Raw genomic sequence first — 17,820 nt, 5'->3', positions numbered from 1 at the left:
CGGGTCCAGTCATACATTTCTATAGGTAGGCCCCATAACTTTGGTGGTAGTGGAACTATCATCACCTTTGCGTTGTAGGGCAAACCTGTACTGATGAGTAGCTGATCCACTATAGATGAGCTCCTCATTTTTCTCATCATTTCCTCATCCCTTGAGGTTGAGCAACTCATCTTGCATATGTTTCCTTTCTTCTTGGTCGTTTTCGCCCTTTTCTTCCCTCCGAGACTTTTGGTGCTCATTGGCGCTAGGATCTACATGGTGCGCTGACTCATGAAGATTGTCTTTGAGGGCCTGGTTCTTTGCTCGAAGGGCATCCATTTTGTTGGTGAGCTTTCCAATGAGTTGTTCCATGGCGTCAATCTTGTCTCCATATTGCCTCAGTTTTCTTCTTTCGGGTCCCACAACAACTGAGAACTGGGTCCTCATAGGTATACATAGGATATGTTTGTTTTTACAAATTTTCAAATCCCAAAGATGACGCCAACTGTTAACGACATATTTCGTACACCTTTGGGCCAGGTCCTCAGTGGTTGAGTCTTCTGCTCGGGGGCTTGCAGCAACGAAGAAAGGATTGTGAGAGGTGGCTTGGGGGTGGCCTTGGATTTACTAAGCAATGGGGAATTAAGGAGACGACGAGCATTTATGTATCTTTAGCTAGAGGATTATATCTCTCTTACTTGGTGGTCGAATGAGTCTTTTATACTCGGCTCAGAGAGTCAAATGGCCATGTCCTACAACCTGGAAGAAAGGAAAATCCTCTCAGAACTCCATCCGCCATGATGCCTTCAATGAGGCGTGGCCCTGTAGAATCAATCATTTACTGCGGCGTGGTTATCTGGTGAACCCATTTAATGCAGCATAGTCTCCTGGTATCGCTGGGTAGTCTAGTCTTTTCCTCCTTGGCATGTTTCCTCTTCCTTCCTCCAACTTGGTTTCTTGTGCTTCTTTTGCAACGTCCCATCTTAATGCGAGCAGTAATGCCTAACCTATGCGAGTCATGCGTTGATTCTAAACCACTAGGAGATCTCTTGTGGCCTTGGGCCAAGCTACCTTAGGCTATCCCAAGTATGGGAGACATGCTGGATGTTGGGGCCAAGCTGGTCTCTGTTGGGCTTTGAGGCCTTTGATGAAAATCCCCCCAACAACCATCTTATCTTAGGTGAGTGTAACTCTCATAAATTGAAATCTAGAGGGTAGTCTTAGTAAAGAGATTTGGTATGTTATTCCATCAAAGACAGAAAGCAAACTGATTGAAGGGTGAGAGCCCAGCTTTAAATGTATGTTACATCAAGTTCTAAATGGCACATTAAAGCTTTCTATGCAATGAAAAGAGACAAAAGACATGAAAGGCTGAAACCCCAAACATGGTCATCAGCCATTTGTCACGTTTATTGAGAAATGCCAATTATACACATACCAAGAGAGTTTTGGCAAAGGTCAAGCATTGATTGAATTATTTTCACAAAATAGGGATAGAAAGAGAGAGATCTTTATATTAAAAATTGACATTGCTTGGAGCTTCCCTCCATAGTCATTGTCATTTTGTTGAACATTATTTTCCTCTCATTCACCCCAAAAAAATAGTTAGAACAAAGCTAAAAAACAAATTGGATGAGTATCCTAAGATTTGGGACACAAGAAAGGAAAAAAACGACTGCAACAAATTAATCCCCAACACGAAGAAAAGAACCTATTGATATAAAATGTTTGAAATAAGATAATATTTATTAACTCCAATATTTGAAATAATATAAAATATAAACATCTTGGTTATTATATTTTTTAGAAGTGATTGTATTGCAAGTAAACAACTAAAATATTTTATATTTTCAATTGTGTGGATTGAACTATCAATTTTATTAAAATTACCAACATTTTAGCCATTTGTTAAGGACTAAAAGACTTTAAACATTCCAAAATTTCAACTACACTGATAGTCTTATCAATTTCAAATGAAATGGATCAAAATACTATGGTAAATAGTTTGTTTGGGATGAAAAGAGTTACCTTGAGAAGTTGTAGTAGTGCACAAGGGATGGTCAAAGAACTCAAATGAAGAATACAAAGAGACCAAAAAGACTCGGATATTTGTCCTTAAAACATCTGAACCATTGAAGCTTTCTCTTTGTCAAAATGAGAGAAAGGGTCATTTTGAGGATTTTGAAAGGGACACAGAGTTTTTGTATTCTTCACGCCCGAGGTCCGGTTAGAGATACAGAGTACATATATTTGCAACTACTTTTGTTGAAATCCAATTAAAAATTTATATGGCTCTATCTAGATTCATCTCTAAAAATTTCAAGAATCGATCATTCAAATATGGTTGAAATAGAAAACCCTGTTTCAGATTCAATAAGAATTCTCCTACGGAAATCAAAACCAAAACCCAAATGTTACAAATCTAGCTAAAAGATTAAGAAAACAAACCGAATCATATAATAAAAGAAAACGCAGCTGCAGACGCAATCCAATGGTGCGAGAGAAATGAAAACAAGCAGTCTACATTTCACACTGAACTAACATGGGAATCAGGAATACCTCAGGCTGTTGCAGAGAATAAACAACTCCAGAAGCCATTTCTGGTTGCTTGTTCTTGAGAGAGACCCAAAAATGCCTCAAAGCTCAATAATAGCGAAGACAGAAACTGTAAAGATGAGGAACGTCTCTCTCATTCTTCATAGTCTACGATCGCCACCTCGGCAAACCCAAGTACCACCATCTCTCTCTCTCTTCCCCCCCCCCCCCCCCCCCAAAAAAAACTCCAGTTCCTGTGTTTTTCTCTTCATGCATAGGACTTCTCACTTCTGGAGGAATATATACAAGAAGTATGGAATGATGCAGATATGAAAACCAACGGCCATGTATCCTTTTTAAATTTTTTAGCCGTTGTTCTTAATAGCATCCTTATTAGAGCATCCCTATCCGGGTCTGCATCCTTTCTCTATCCCCATAATTTAGGAAAATCACTAGGGTATTTCACAAAAACCCATCCTCATCCGGTTCCCCATTTTGCGGTTAGGGTATATGATCTGTACAGTGAATCCCCATTTTTGGGGATCTACTGTACATCCCCATCGGTGCCAAACCCCATTCGGTTTTCCCTTCCTCCCGCATCCTCTTCTCTCTCACGTTGAATGGTTGGCCCCTCCCTCTGTTCCCGATCATCACTGTTTCCATTGCAGGTCTCCATCGACAATTTCTGTAAGTGAAAATAAAAAATCTCACGTAGTTTCTCTCTTCCCTCATTTTAGAATATTTTTCTTTTCATTTCTCTCTCTTTCTCTATTTCTCTCTTCCCACTTTTCTTCCTCCCGACACCATGAGAGATCTCTTCCCGATGCCAACTGATAGATCTTTGAGCAAATAAAAAACAGGCAATTGCTCTTTCACATTTTTTACTGTTTGGTGCGTTGGACTGTTGGTTTTGGAGGAGAATTTGGTGGATTTGGTGTGTTGGGTTTTTCGATTTCACATGGATATTTCTTTTGATTACGTTGATGATTTTGGGCATTTTTTCGATTTGGGGTTTTTGCTCAATCATTACTCTGATATTCAATTGGATGAGGATTTATGCATGTGGTTTTTTGCTTATTTGTTAGTCTCAATCCATGCTCTGATATGTATGATTGCTGGAAATAAATTGTGCATCTTTCATGTGTAATCTCTTAGCTTCTTGTGGGATTTAGTGATCTTTCCAATTACAGTTGGTTCATCTTCTTTATTTGCTTCTGCTTATTGAGTTATTGAAAGCAAAAATCAGCTGAGGAATTGATGTTAATATTCACAAGTGAGTTAAGGGGAGTGAGTTGCTTTGGTGTTGTGAAATAACTAGTGAAAAGTTAAACTATCTAGAGGGGGTTTCTTACAAGACTCTTAAAGGGGAGTTGTTTATGTGATTGTATGCTAACTGCTGAAATATGAAGAACTTGATGTTTCATGTGTATTCGATAATTGTATGCTAACTACTCTTCGATTTCAAGGTTGGGATACATTACTTTGTATTCTAATTCCTAAACTATAAGAGGTTGGTTCAGTACTACTTTCCATTTGTGATTTCGTCCTTTCTCTGTATTTATCTTCTGGTGATTTTGTTGTGTAATATCTTCTGCTCATTTGAGAGCCTCTCTTATGTTGAAGTAATTTTAATTGTCCTTCAGTTTAGTTCTATGGAGAATTTAGTGGCTTGACAAAAAAATTATAAATTACCAAGTTTGTGTAAATTGCTGTTTGTGTAAATTGCTATTTGTATTCAATTTGAGAGACTCTTGAAATCTGAACCGAGTCTATTATTGTGCCTCTTGATCATGCTTAATGCATTTCCAGTTTTCACTGAATTGTTGTGCCTTATCTCTACTCCATACTATTTTTAAATATGTTTGAATGTTATCCTTCTATCTAGAATGTTATCCTTCCTCTGGTTTAAGTGATTGTCTTTTTTTCATTTGTTTTTTTGAAATTGCAGATTCTGCCTTTAACATTCACATTGCTTTGCTTTTCCTTGTAGTTCTTGTTCATATTTAAAAAAAAAAATTCCTTTAAATCGTGGCTAGCTTGTTTGCTGCCTTGCTTTTAAATTTTTCCCTTTTAAATTGCTTTGCCTTTTCTTGTTCACTGCCTACTTTGTTTACTCCCTAGGTTGTTTGTGAAAATAATTAAAAGAGGTCACCAATCTCTCTAGCTCATCTTCCTAATCTGAATGCTTTTAAGAATACATAGACTTTTATAATAGATATGATGATTTGTATTTTGGGTAGTCATGTTGTTTTGGGCATTTCTTTTACAGCTATATATATAGCTCTTCTAATATATATATATATATATATCAGATATTCTATTTAGGTGCTGTCTTTGCCAAAAAAACCCAGCTATGATATTTCTTCAATCGGTTCCTGTGATATTGACTATGTAACCCGATACCTTTTTTCTTATTTTGGTGCTATCTTTGACAAAATATCCAGTCCTGTATTGCTTCATTCTAGCTGTGAATTGGCCATGTAACAATCTACTTTTCTTCTTAAAGTAAGATCATCATTAGTAATTTTATTCATACTATTTTATTGTGCTTAAACAGTAGTGGCAATAAAATATAAGGCCTCTGCTAGTGTATTATCCGTGCATGTTCAGTTTTCTCTAATGTATACCATCGGTTAGGCCCTTTTTATTTTATATACTCTTCATTGGTCAGGCCCTTTTTTATTAACTATTTTAGTGGAATTTGTCGTGCATGAACTAAATAGGTCTCTGCTATTTATGTAAATCCATCTGTTATCATGATTTCATATCCCAACAATCTTTAATTGTTTGGATTCAATATAGGATCAGAAATTAAGTTTTGTCAGTGATGGAATTGATGGTGTTATATTTAACAGTTTGAGTGAGAAAATTCATGATATAATTTTAGTTACATTTTTGTTTTGAACCTTTGCATTTAATTGGTTCAACATGACTTGAGATGTTGTATATGTGGTCATTATTTAATTTTACTTTAGGTAACAACACTTTCATTGCTCTTTCCAGAGGGTAATTTATTGTGTGTTGTTGGGTCATTTGCAATGTTTCATATCTCTCGGGGGAGGGGGCTATTGTTAGGCTATGATGATGGTGTTATAGTCCAGGTGAAGTCACAAGTATTAATGGGGTCCCATCGATATGACGGGATAATCCTCACCTGGATGGTCATATTGCAGTTTGTGGTACTTTCCATAAAAGGCAATCGGGGTTCAGGTGGGGTTTTGCAACCATTCGAACGGGAGGCTTCTTACTTACGCATGCTATCAATATTTACACCATTATGAGCCTTTTGTCTTATTAATATATTCTATATATTAGTAAATCGGATGAGGATGCTCTTATTTAGTATTATTGTGATTTGCATGCTGTTTGGTTAGTGTTTTGTATTATGTTGTGATAGAAAAATAATGTGTAAACTAAACCCCCTCGGCTGTGATGATGACAACCGCATGTGGAGATACAGAGAATTGTTGGTCATTTCCTCAATGGCTAGGTAACCCGGATGGCCAACAAATACTGGCAACCGGTAGTTGCAGCCTTGAGTGGGTGGCAGAATTTTTCCAGCTGTCACCATTCGGTTCCTGAGTCGGCGACCCCAACTAAACCCCAAACTTCCAAATGAAATTGTTCTAACATTTCATCCATATTTTAGAAATGGATTCACAAGACCCTGAACACATTTACTTCACCAACCTCTTTAGTTAAGATCTTCAACTCGACTCCACTTACGGTGGGCAAAGTGAAACATCTCTGTTGACCCTTGATGACTCACCACTCCTACCCCCTAATGAGCCTATTGGCAATAGGAAATCAGTCAGGGGTGCAAATTTCACCCCCAAAGAAGACAAGTTATTTGTCTCCGCATGGCTAAATTGTAGCCTTGAAGCCGTACAGGGAACAGATCAAAAACACTCCCAACTTTGAAAAAAAAATTTTGAGTACTTCCAACAATTTAAAGACACTAGCTATGAGCGGACAATAAAGTCTTTAAATCATCGGTGGTTGGTTATCCAAAAGGCCACAAATAAATTTTGTGTGAAACTAGTCCAAGTTGAAGGGTTAAATTAAAGTGGCATGACTGACCAAGACAAGGTAGAATTTCCAAATCCTTACTTGTTTTACTCTAAAATTTCTTGTCTCCTACATTGGTTTAACATTGATTTTTTTCCCATACAAATTTGATAAGGCCAAGGTTATGTATCAAGCGCTAGAAAAATGCTCCTTCCAGTTCGAGCATTGTTGGTAGCTGTTGAAGGACCAACCTAAGTGGATTTGGCACGCCACAAAGGAGGATTCAAAGTGAAGGAAGACGATGTCCCCATCCCCGACCCCAACTCGATGTTCTGGCACTACAGTTGATTCAGTTTTTGATATGGAGGTGAATAATGTCATGGAGAATGAAGTTATCGAATTAGACTGACCAATTGGAAGAAAAGTTGAGAAAGGAAAATGAAAGGCTCAAGGCACGCAAGTAGAGGAAAATTTCCAACTCAGGAAGATGAAGTATACTCTTTTGGAGGAGTCATGCGCTCAGGAGAAAGAGTTTTATCGCCTCAACGCCGGGAAGATAGAGTATGACAAGGAAAAAGAGGAAAAAAATTACGCATTGAGAATGAACGACTGAGGTTGGAGGCCGAGAAAATGGTAATTGAGAGGGAAAAAGAGCTCAATAAAATTTGTCAAGAGGACCAAAGGCTGAGGTTGGAGGCACAGAAAGTGGAGCTCGTGCTGAAAGATCAAGATCAGCGCATTATGATGATGGACGTGAGTGCCATGCCTAAAATGCAGCAGTTATATTCCAGCAACTCCAGAGGGAAATCATGGCGAGACGCAATGCTGCAGGAGATTGAATATTAATTGATAATATTACCATTTCCAGTAGTATTTCTTATTTTATGTTTCGAACAATGATAGATGTGTAAAAAGCATGTGTAAATATTTTTCAGCATTTGTTGTAGTGTCCCTTGATATTTTTGTGCAAGTAAATTGGCCATTACAATTTTAGAAATAATTAAAAATAAAATTTTCAAATATAGATTGCGCGATTATACTCAAGGAAATACATTAATAAAAGAGTTTTACCGTTAACATAGTCACTAATTACATTAAGGAAATACAAATGCAAAGCAAATTAACTCAAACATAAAAGTAAATAACATGAAGGAAATCTCATAGTTTTAATGCGACATGGCTAATGTTGGGAATATAATAACCATTGATGTTCAATTAGATCTTCTTGGAGCTGATGATGTGCCGAGCTATCTCTAACATGATGATGATGCTGGATGAAGTCCGTAAGCTCAATTGTATGATTGCGTAACAATTCCGGAAGATCATCATCAAGTTGATCATACTCAATGTTCAAACTCTCACTATCATCACGCTCGTCTTCAATGATCATATTATGTAAAATAATATATACTTTCATTATATTTGTTAGTTCCTTCACTTTGAACATTCGGGAAGGTCCACGAATGATAGCAAATCGTTGTTGAAGTACCCCGAATGCACGTTTGACATTTTTTCTTGCGGATTCTTGTACTTTCACAAAATTTTTCTTCTTGTTCTCTCGTGGTGATGGAATCGTCTTAAAAAAAGTTCGCTACTTTGGATAAATACCGTCTGCAAGGTAATGCTCCATAGTGTAGTCGTTGTCATTGATAGTGTAATTGACTAGAGGAGCATGCCCTTGGGCAAGTTCCATAAAAATAAAAGATCTCTCTAGCACATTAATGTCATTATGTGAACCGGACATAACAAAAAATGCATGCCATATCCAAAGATCATATGAAATAACTGCTTCTAAAATAATAGTTGGTTCAAGGATGTGGCTAGAGTACATACATTTTCAGGCTGCGGGACAATTTTTTCACTTCCAATGCATGCAATCAATGCTTCCGAGCATTCTTGGGAATCCCTGTTGTTCACCAACCAGTAACAATCGGGCTATATCATTAGCATTTGGAGACCATACATATTCATTTCAAAAAACACTTACTATTGTCTCAGAGAATTTTTTTAGGCTCTCCATTGCGATGCTTTTACCAATACGTATGTATTCATCCATAAAATCTCCAGTAACCCCATATGCCAGCATTCTAAGTGCTAAGGTTATTTTTTGCATAGAAGATAAACCGAGTCTTTTGGCATTATCTCTTCTCTAGACGAAGTATGGCTCGTAAGACTCTATCTCATTTAGAATACGAAGAAATAGAGGACGGCTCATCCGAAATCTCCTTCGAAATAGATTCGAGGGATATACTGGATTCTCAGCGAAATAATCACGAAATAGGCGCTCATGCCCCTGGGCATGATCACGCCGAATAAACTTACGACATTGGCTATTGTCACGATGCCTCGATGACTGCCCATCGACCTCCTTATTATGAACATCGCTATCATCTTCAGAGGATATGTTTGTCAATAATTTGTGAAAGAAAGTACAAGTCATTTGATGAATGGAGTGGGAGATCAAAGGATAGAATAGAATCTCTGTTCTATAAATGAAATGAGATTTGAGTTTGTGAGAATGTGAATGTTAGCAATATGCGTATTTATAGAGGAAAAAGTTATTGTTACACCACAAACAAAAAATGTTACAGTTTGAGAGAAAACAAAAAAAGTTACTGTTGGAGAAAAGACAAAAAATATTACCGTTAGAGAAATGACAAAAAATATTACCGTTGGAGAAAGGACAGAAAATATTATCGTTATAGTCAATTAAAAAAATTAGATCATCAATACGTGACTACGGATCTTTATTAGAGAAATTGATAAAGAGTACTCTTCTAAAAAAATTAGCCATCACGTTAGAAAATGCATTAATTTAAAAAAATTATTATTTTTTTAATACGAATTTTGGTTTGAAAAAATATTATATTGGATAGTCAAAAACATATAAATATTTAGTAGAAAGTGATATTTGAAAAAAAGATAATAAGACAAAAGAGTTAGTAGTTAAGATTGTAAATGGAAGAGAGAAAAAAAAGTAATAAAAAAATAGAGAAATATTATTTAATAGAATAGAGATAGAGATGAGGAATGAGATGTAGGAGGTTCTTAAAAGATGAATAAAATTTAAGAATAAATTTGAAAAAATGTGATTTTGAGTTAAATTATAGGGATGAGAATGAGGAATCGGATGAGGATGCTCTTAGCTTAGTTAAATTCATCTTTACATTTAGTTAATATCAACATTTCTTTATATTTGTCTATTTCATCTAAATTTAATCTCCACATTGGATTAGCTATTCATTTTTTATATAATAATAAAATATTATTAAATTAATAAATTTTTTATTTAATTTATTTTATCACATTTTATAATTCTACTATTTAAATGTTAATAATAATTATATTCTAATTAAATTAATATTAAAAAATTATTATTAAACCTTAATAATAATAATATTCTAATTAAATTAATGTTAAAAAAGTATTATTAAATGTTAATAATAATTATATTATACTCAATTACTATTAAAAAATATTATTAAATGTTAATAATAATTATATTCTATATGTTAAATGTTAATTATATTCTAATTAATTTAATTTATTTGTTTGGAATGAGAAATTAATATTTTAATATTTGATGAATGAATAGTGGTCTTTTATCTTTAGCCAACCATTGTAGCAAAAGTATAAATTATTTTAGATTTACCCAATCCTATATGAAGGGTTTTTTAGCCAAATTATGTAAAATTTGGCCAAACGTCTGATTTGGCTAAGCTAATGAGGATGTTCTAATTCATGTAAAGGTGGCACCCACGCCAATTTAATTTTTATTTTTATTTTTTTACATTATTTTTTAATACTTTTTAATATTTTTAAGAAAATAAAAAAATTTATAATATTATTAAACAATATTTTCTTAATCACTTAAAAAGAAAAAGAACGAGCGGGATCTCTAACTTTTTCATTCATGTAAAACATGTAATAGAAGTGATTAAGTTACAACCCACTCACACCACATTTAGTCATTTACAATTCTTAATAAAATATTATTTTTAAACATTTAAACAAATAAAATCAAATAATATATTTTTTTAGCCGTTGTTACTAATTGGATGTAAAAAATTTAATCCACCGGGCTTTTTAAAATTTTCTAGTCGTTGGAATTGTCTCTTAACTAAGATGGGATTAATGGGCAAAATGTTTCTTTTTTCTTTTGCCTTTTTAAATTTGGCAGTTAACTATTCTTAATTTTGAAGTGAAATATGGAGTCCAACCATTGCCAACCATTTACCCTTACAAAACATCATTCATTGTCCTCCTTAACAATATGGATTGGGAGATGAGATGGTTTTAGATGAAAGATAAAAGTTAAATAAAATATTGTTATTATCGTTTTGGGATTTGAAAAAGTTGCATTAGGATTTGAAAAAGTTGAATTATTATTATATTTTGTGTATGAATTTGAAAAAGTTATAATGATGAGATAAGATGAGTTGAGATGAGGTGAAACCACCTCCCAATCCAAACAATGCCTGCCCCCAATATCCTATACATTCTTTACATCATCTTCATTAATCGGATGCATTTTCCCTTCTTATTAGCAAGTTTCCTACGATTAGTTAGCCAATGGTTGGACTCTCCTTATCCTAGCCTTGTGTTGATTAGGGAGCATGGCAAACCTCTTGAGGACAATGTCTCTGAGTATTCTAATTACTTTGTAGGAGTGCAGGTCAAGTGGTTTGCTACTTCTCCAGTATCTAAGCATGCTAATTGGCTTTCAAAAATGTACACAGAATTGAGGCTGAGGACATCTTATAAGGACTTCCACAACCCATCCAAGTACCATGCCATCAATTGCTATTCAATCTCAGACTAATCATGCTCTTTTATTTAGGATCATGGGGTTGCTTACTATGTGAGTGTTTGAATTCATTGTCCTATTTTTCCTTTTTTAAGTTTTGTAGAATGATTGGCCATTGAGTTGCCAATATGAATCTAGCCCATGATTTGTTTTTTTAAAATGTTTGTTAGTAATTTCAAACGGAATAGGGTTACACCTCTCACTACAAGAGGTCATGCTTTTTACGGCGCTCAAGATATGTCGTAAAAAGTAGAAAAACTGTGGCAAAATCTATTAAGCCACGATTTTTTCATCGCAGGCAAACCGCCAGGAAATAAGCCTGACATAAGCTCTGTTTTTCGCCGAAACGAAACCGCGGAAGAAATGAGGCTATTTCTGTCGATCAACACGCCGAGAAAGGCAAGCCCGTTGCCGCCACTATTTCTTTCCACCAAATCTAAATGTGCGCCGCAAAATCTAAGACGACTCCCTGCGCTTGTTCGTTCGTCGGGAAGATAAAACTTGATCTCCGCGATTGAGATCCGCCAGTGAAGTTAGCTGCAGTTTAAGCAATCGCCAGAGAAAAAGCGATCTGCGACACAAAAGGCCATTAAAGGTGTTTCCCCATATCGCAGATTCAACATTCCTGGGTTGTTTTTATTTGGGTTTTTCGGCGCAATGGGGATGAATTTGCTGGAAAATTTTTTTCCAATCACTGGACGATTGTTGCAGTCATTACTCAAATTTGGGTGTAAAATTATCTGGGGCAGCCGGTAATTTAGGCACTGTCAAATGGACCTAAATTAATTTCCAAGCTTTATGATCTGTACATATGAGGAAATGGTCCTCCTAATTGAGACTGCGCATGCATATTGGTGAATGTACATCATCTGGGGCTTGAGTGGAGTCATCGGAGTCCACGACAGCTTCATCTCTCAAAGTCCAACCTGCTTCTTCTGGCTACGGGTGTCGTTCCATAGGATGCAAGCTCGACCTGGTCCAAAAGCTCCTCTGCCTCTCCCTCTCTCTCCGACTGAATCCTTTCTGCTGCACAATGGTCAAACCAAAATAATACTTTCCATTAGAAAGCAAGTTAAATGAAGCAGTAAACTACTACTGCATATGGAGGTTGAACAATAGTTTAAACTGTCTTCTGCAATATTTACTGAAGTTGTGCAAAAGCTAAAAACCATGAAGGATGAAAAAACCAAGTTGGGAGGCCGGACAGAATGGTTAACCTTCTCGGATATAACAGTTGGGTGCTAATTTCTCAAGTATAACACCCCGGGATAATTTGTCAAGGAGAAGTACGCCGGCCAACAGAAAAGGTTGAGCAAGACCTGTGGTTAGCTTCAGCAATTCGCCATTTGATAGATTTTTCATGCCTTGGTAATTAGAAACATTCAAACATCTATCCCGCTTAAATTTTGCCTTCTCCCTCGCCTTCTATGTTTGAAAGCATGTACTCTGAATCCAGTTGACAGCTATCAGCAGCCATCATTTCACCATTATATTAATTTTTTATTATAATGTCAGAGCCTTGCTGTCTTCACATGTGCTTTTTGTGAAGGAGTACACGTCATGCATTGAAAGATGTGTGTACTCTGAATCCGGTACTTCCTTTTTTGCCACGACTAGAATAACTTAATCCCGAGTTATAATGAATTCGTATTTTGGGGCAAAATGTTATCGCGGCAAATATTTGATCTATCGGCGTCTCCACAAAGTGACGCACTTTACTAGTGTTTTAGCTACGAGTACTTGTGCGGCGCATGAATTACGCCTCAAAAAATGGATGTTTGACGGCGAGACACTAACTGGACGGAAAAGAGATACATGAAAGGTAATGGTTGCCTAGTTGCGACCAAAAAGACCTGCAGGAATTAAAAATCGCAGCAAAAAGCTAAGTTTGTTGTAGTGTCTAGAGTCCCATTCCCATTAAAATTGTTAAACCCACGTGTTATATATATATATATATATATATATATAATGTAGCCATGTGCATTGTGGTGGATCTTTTATTTTCAACCCCTAGTTAGTTTCTAGTTGCCCTTCACCACGTACACCACACATGCACGTTTCTCCCTCTCATATCTCTCTAGGGTCTCCAATCATCTATATATATATATATATATACACACACACACACACACGTATCCTCATCACAACATATAGGAAAACTACCCAAAGCACTCCGTCGCCGCACCTAACTAAGAGAAACAAAGCCATGATAGTCCCAATGTGCCTTTCCGCTGCACCACCATTCCACCTCTCCTACGCTCATCAACAGCTAGCCACGAGCACCATGGTCCCTCCACGTGTGTCATTAACCACCACCACCGAAAAGTAATCCCACTCTCGAGTTCGTCCACGCTGCAACCTCCCACGAAGTTTCACCCTCATGACCTCCCCTTAGCCATAACAAACAACCTCTGTTATGTCCTGCAGCCTCCCCACACCAAAGCAAAGCCAACCATGTCACAGCTCCTCCCTCAAATCACCATCGTACCCAGCCACCGAAAAGCTCTGGACGGGGTGCTCTGTTTGCACCCCATCACAAGGGAATCATTCTCCCCACCATAAGCCACAACCCAGGCCACCTAGTTGCTTAGCTTCAAGCAGGAAGCACTAGGAGAGACAATGTGGCACCCTCAGCCCTTTTTCGAGATTTGGCGATGATTGAAACGTCGAGACATGTAATACAAGATTACACACTCCTCATACATGACAGATAATATGCAATACTCCTAGTTATATTAGCAATATGCACTAAATATGCAACAGAATATAATAAAAGGTCAAGTAATCTAAGCAATGTCGCTGGCAGTTGCATAGCACATGATATTGAAACTTAAAAAACATTTTCCCAAACATTGTCACATTAACCTTAAGAAACATAGTCATCAAAATACAGTACAAGTTTCAATCTCCCAAAACACGGGATCTTTCCTCAAAATATAATAAGTCTCAAAATATCAAACATTTCTCCAAGAATGGGGTCCCAATTCTAACTTTTTTTTTTTTTTTTTTTTTTTTTTTTATCCAGAGGGTTCGTCCTTCACCATTGAACTTGTTATGAAATACCTTCTCTTTTTTTTTTTTTCTTTTTTTTTCTTTTTTTTTTATTTTAATAAAAAGCAAGACTTGAAGTTCTTAGAAAAATCCCATCAATATTTAACTTGACATGAAATACCTATTTTTCTCGGCCGAAGTATCGCTCGTACCAGTACCGCACGTTATTCCAAACCTTGAATCTGTACCAAGATTTTTCCATCAATGCTGCTTTAAGACGTGAAGATTCCACGGAGTGCAAACACCTTGCGGAACAAGAACGCCACAATTTTCGAATAGTGACATTCCGGCTCATAATTTCCAACTTCTATTCTCCGAATTGGGAGTCTTTATCTCCCCAACCTCGAGAATTAGAGCTGTAAAATTCGTCAGAAGAGTGGTTAACACATACCCCATCCCACACAAATAGATATATTTTAACTTGAGAGCTCGGCTTCTTTTAAATTAATAAAAAAAAAAAATGTTCTAGATATATAAATTACTTTCAAATAAAAAGAAAACTAAACAACTCAAATTAAGCACTTTTATTCGTTTGATCAAAATAAATACATTTCATCATGTATTTGTAAAAGTGACTTCCAGTTTGAGCCTTTGGCTTTTATGATGTAATGATCATTATTATATAATAAGAAGAGAAGTAATGATTAATATTGTAATTAAATTTATAATCTACAAAGATCAGTTAACTAAATTTTATAATATTAGGATGTAAAATTTTCATTCGCTTTCATGAAAATGATGTCAGTATTTGAGTTCTTCTAAAAATCTCTGGGGAGCTAAATAATTTATAGTCACTTACCTCAACTTTCTCGCACCTATCAATCAACCTATTTCTCAGCATCGGCCATTTTGAAGTATGCTCTCCGTTGTAAAAACACTCGAGTCTTGGTAAATTTGTAAGATGCAAACGAGTTACTCGAGGGAACTCGAACACCAACGTCCTTCCCACTGCTTCTTCTCCTTCAGCCCCAACAATTTCCTCCACCCCACAGTCATTAATTCTAATGCTCTCCAATTGCTTAAGAAGTCCACCAACCGAGGCTGGAAACAAACTTTTAAGACTTGCACATTCCCGAACATTTATTTCTTTTAGATCCTGAAACCTGAGAATTGTTTGTGGATCTTTACTCCATACATGCTTGATTTTGGGTAGACCACATAAATCCAGATTTGTCAAATTAGGAAAGGCAACCTGCAGGATTAAGTCCCTTGTTTCAATTAAAGGTAGAGAAGAGTAGATAAAGTTGGTTGGTGGAGCTACATGCATGCTTATTGTCTTGACAATAAAATCTTCTCAATTCATATCATCTGATTATTATAATTTTTTCAAAATTTCAAATAAAATACAATAAACAATTCAATATTTTCAAATCTTAAAATAAGAATAATATTTTAACTATATTTTTTTCATATTTTAATTTTCATCTCAACTATTCTCATCTCAATTCACTATTTAAATCAAGTCTTAATGTCATATATTGTAACCTAGAAACTGAGACAAGAGTTCATGTATTTAGAAGCATTATGAACAAATGAGTGGTGTTACAACCACTGAAAGTGTATCCCGATGATGAGTCTCGATGCGGCTAAATGCTTCTATGTTTCTTTCATTTAATTTTTTATTCTTTTAAATATTTAAAAAAAAATTGACAATATTATTAAAAAATACTTTCTTAATCTTTTTAAGTTAAAAAAAGAAAGTGTTAGACCCATCAATCTCGGTGACTTTTAGCTTTTTCCATAACAAATCCACAAGAGAGAGAGAATCTATAGACATAGAATTACATTGAAATTTCAGATGGAAAATAATACCTGCACATACAAAATGTACTGATAAAGTGTGCGGATTAGTGCTTTTTTTTTAAAAAAAAAAAAAAGAAAGCATTTGTACGTTTATTATTTAATGTTTTTTCAAAAAAGATATTCAATCATTCCCATATAGCAAAATAAATGAATGAGCAGTTCTATTGCTGTAAATTTAGAGAGAGAGAGAGAGAGAGAGGGGTTGATTGAACTGTAACAGTGTTACCTCTTCAAAAAGCGTGCCTCCCTGCTCATGTAATTCCTTGGATGACGACGATTCCAAAGTACGCACCCTTTGGTAAAACCACTTGAGGTTTAGCAACCCATCAAGTCTTAGAACATTTAGGCTGGGGAACAAAAGCCTCGTTGTTGGATCTGTCCGGTCTTCTCCCGCGACAATTTCCTCCATTACCCCATAATCTACTATCTTTAGAGACTTCAATTGCGGTAGACTTGTAGCCACTGAGGCTGCTGGAAACAAACTTTCCAAACTCTCACATCCCTTGACATGAAAATGAAGTAGAACAGGAAAATCTTGAAACCTGAATATTTCTTTACTCCAAACATGCTTTATTCTGGGCAGATCTCGCAAATGCAGTACTTCCAAACTAGGGAAGGATAGCTGCAGGAAGTCCCTCATGTTAGTTAAAGACGCTCAAGATTTCAGTGCTGGAATTTGGAAATAGGCAAAATTAGATAGGGAAACGAGTGTCTTATTGCTATACATGTAATTAGAAGCCTCATTAACAAATGAGTAGTGCTACACCTATGGATGGTGTAGCCCAAGGATGGTCCGATAAGGCTAATTTTTTTTTTTTTTAATTTTCTTTAATTTACTTTTTTATATTCTTAAACATTTTAAAAAATTTACAACATAATTAAAAAAAATATTTTATTATCATTAAGTTAAAAATAAAAACGATGTTGTAACCGTCATGGACACCAAAGTCTTGGTGATTTTTAACTTTGGATAATGATAGGATTATTATTCTCTTATTATCCATTTACTATTCTTTTTGTATTTTATATTTTTAAATATTTTACTTTATTTAATGATTAAATAAGTGACTACTGATAAAATTATTTTTTTTATTTTTCTCTTAATAATTAAGGATGTCAAAAAAATACTTAAAACAAAATGATAAAAAAATAAAAAACTTCAAATACATTATAAATAGTAAATAAATACTAATAAGATAGCAACCCTATCACTATCGTTAAACTTTATTCCTTAACAATTCTACAAGGGAGAGAAGCTGTAGACATAGATTATTAGATTTACATAGAAATTTCAGATGGAAAATGATACTTCCAATTACAAAATGTATTGTAAAGTGTACGGATTTTTTATTTTTTTTTTGAAAAAAAGAAAGCATTTGTTTGTTTATTATGTAATATTTTTTTTAAAAAATATTCACAAATTGTTTTAGTAAAAAAAGAGAAAAACACCAATGCCCTTAATTTTAAGTCCCAATTCTCGTTTAATCATGTAGCATCATCCCGTACGTCAAAATAAAAAGAGTTTGCAAGTAACACTTATCATTTTAAAAAAAATAAATAAATAATTACGAAATTTATATGAAAAAAGTTTAATTTTTAATAAAAAAAATAATATTTACAATCATAAAATGCACAAA

General features: G+C 35.2%; 1 protein-coding gene across 1 annotated transcript; it reads right to left on the bottom strand.

Moving 5' to 3' along the window:
- Positions 1-11,785: 11,785 nt before the first annotated feature.
- Positions 11,786-17,020, bottom strand: LOC122296847. The gene is made up of 5 exons (XM_043106644.1): positions 16,410-17,020; positions 15,180-15,572; positions 12,547-12,754; positions 12,256-12,355; positions 11,786-11,900 (listed from the first exon to the last, which is right to left on the bottom strand). Exons 1-5 carry the CDS (start codon positions 16,821-16,823, stop codon positions 11,786-11,788), a joined length of 1,230 nt encoding a protein of 409 aa, XP_042962578.1. The 5' UTR covers positions 16,824-17,020.
- Between the last annotated feature and the right edge of the window lie 800 nt (positions 17,021-17,820).

This window comes from Carya illinoinensis, chromosome 15 (genome assembly GCF_018687715.1).
Source record: "Carya illinoinensis cultivar Pawnee chromosome 15, C.illinoinensisPawnee_v1, whole genome shotgun sequence".
In the NCBI taxonomy this organism is placed as follows: domain Eukaryota; kingdom Viridiplantae; phylum Streptophyta; class Magnoliopsida; order Fagales; family Juglandaceae; genus Carya; species Carya illinoinensis.
The sequence above is the reverse complement of the archived record's forward strand: the minus strand, read 5'-3'. Positions and strand labels throughout refer to the sequence as shown.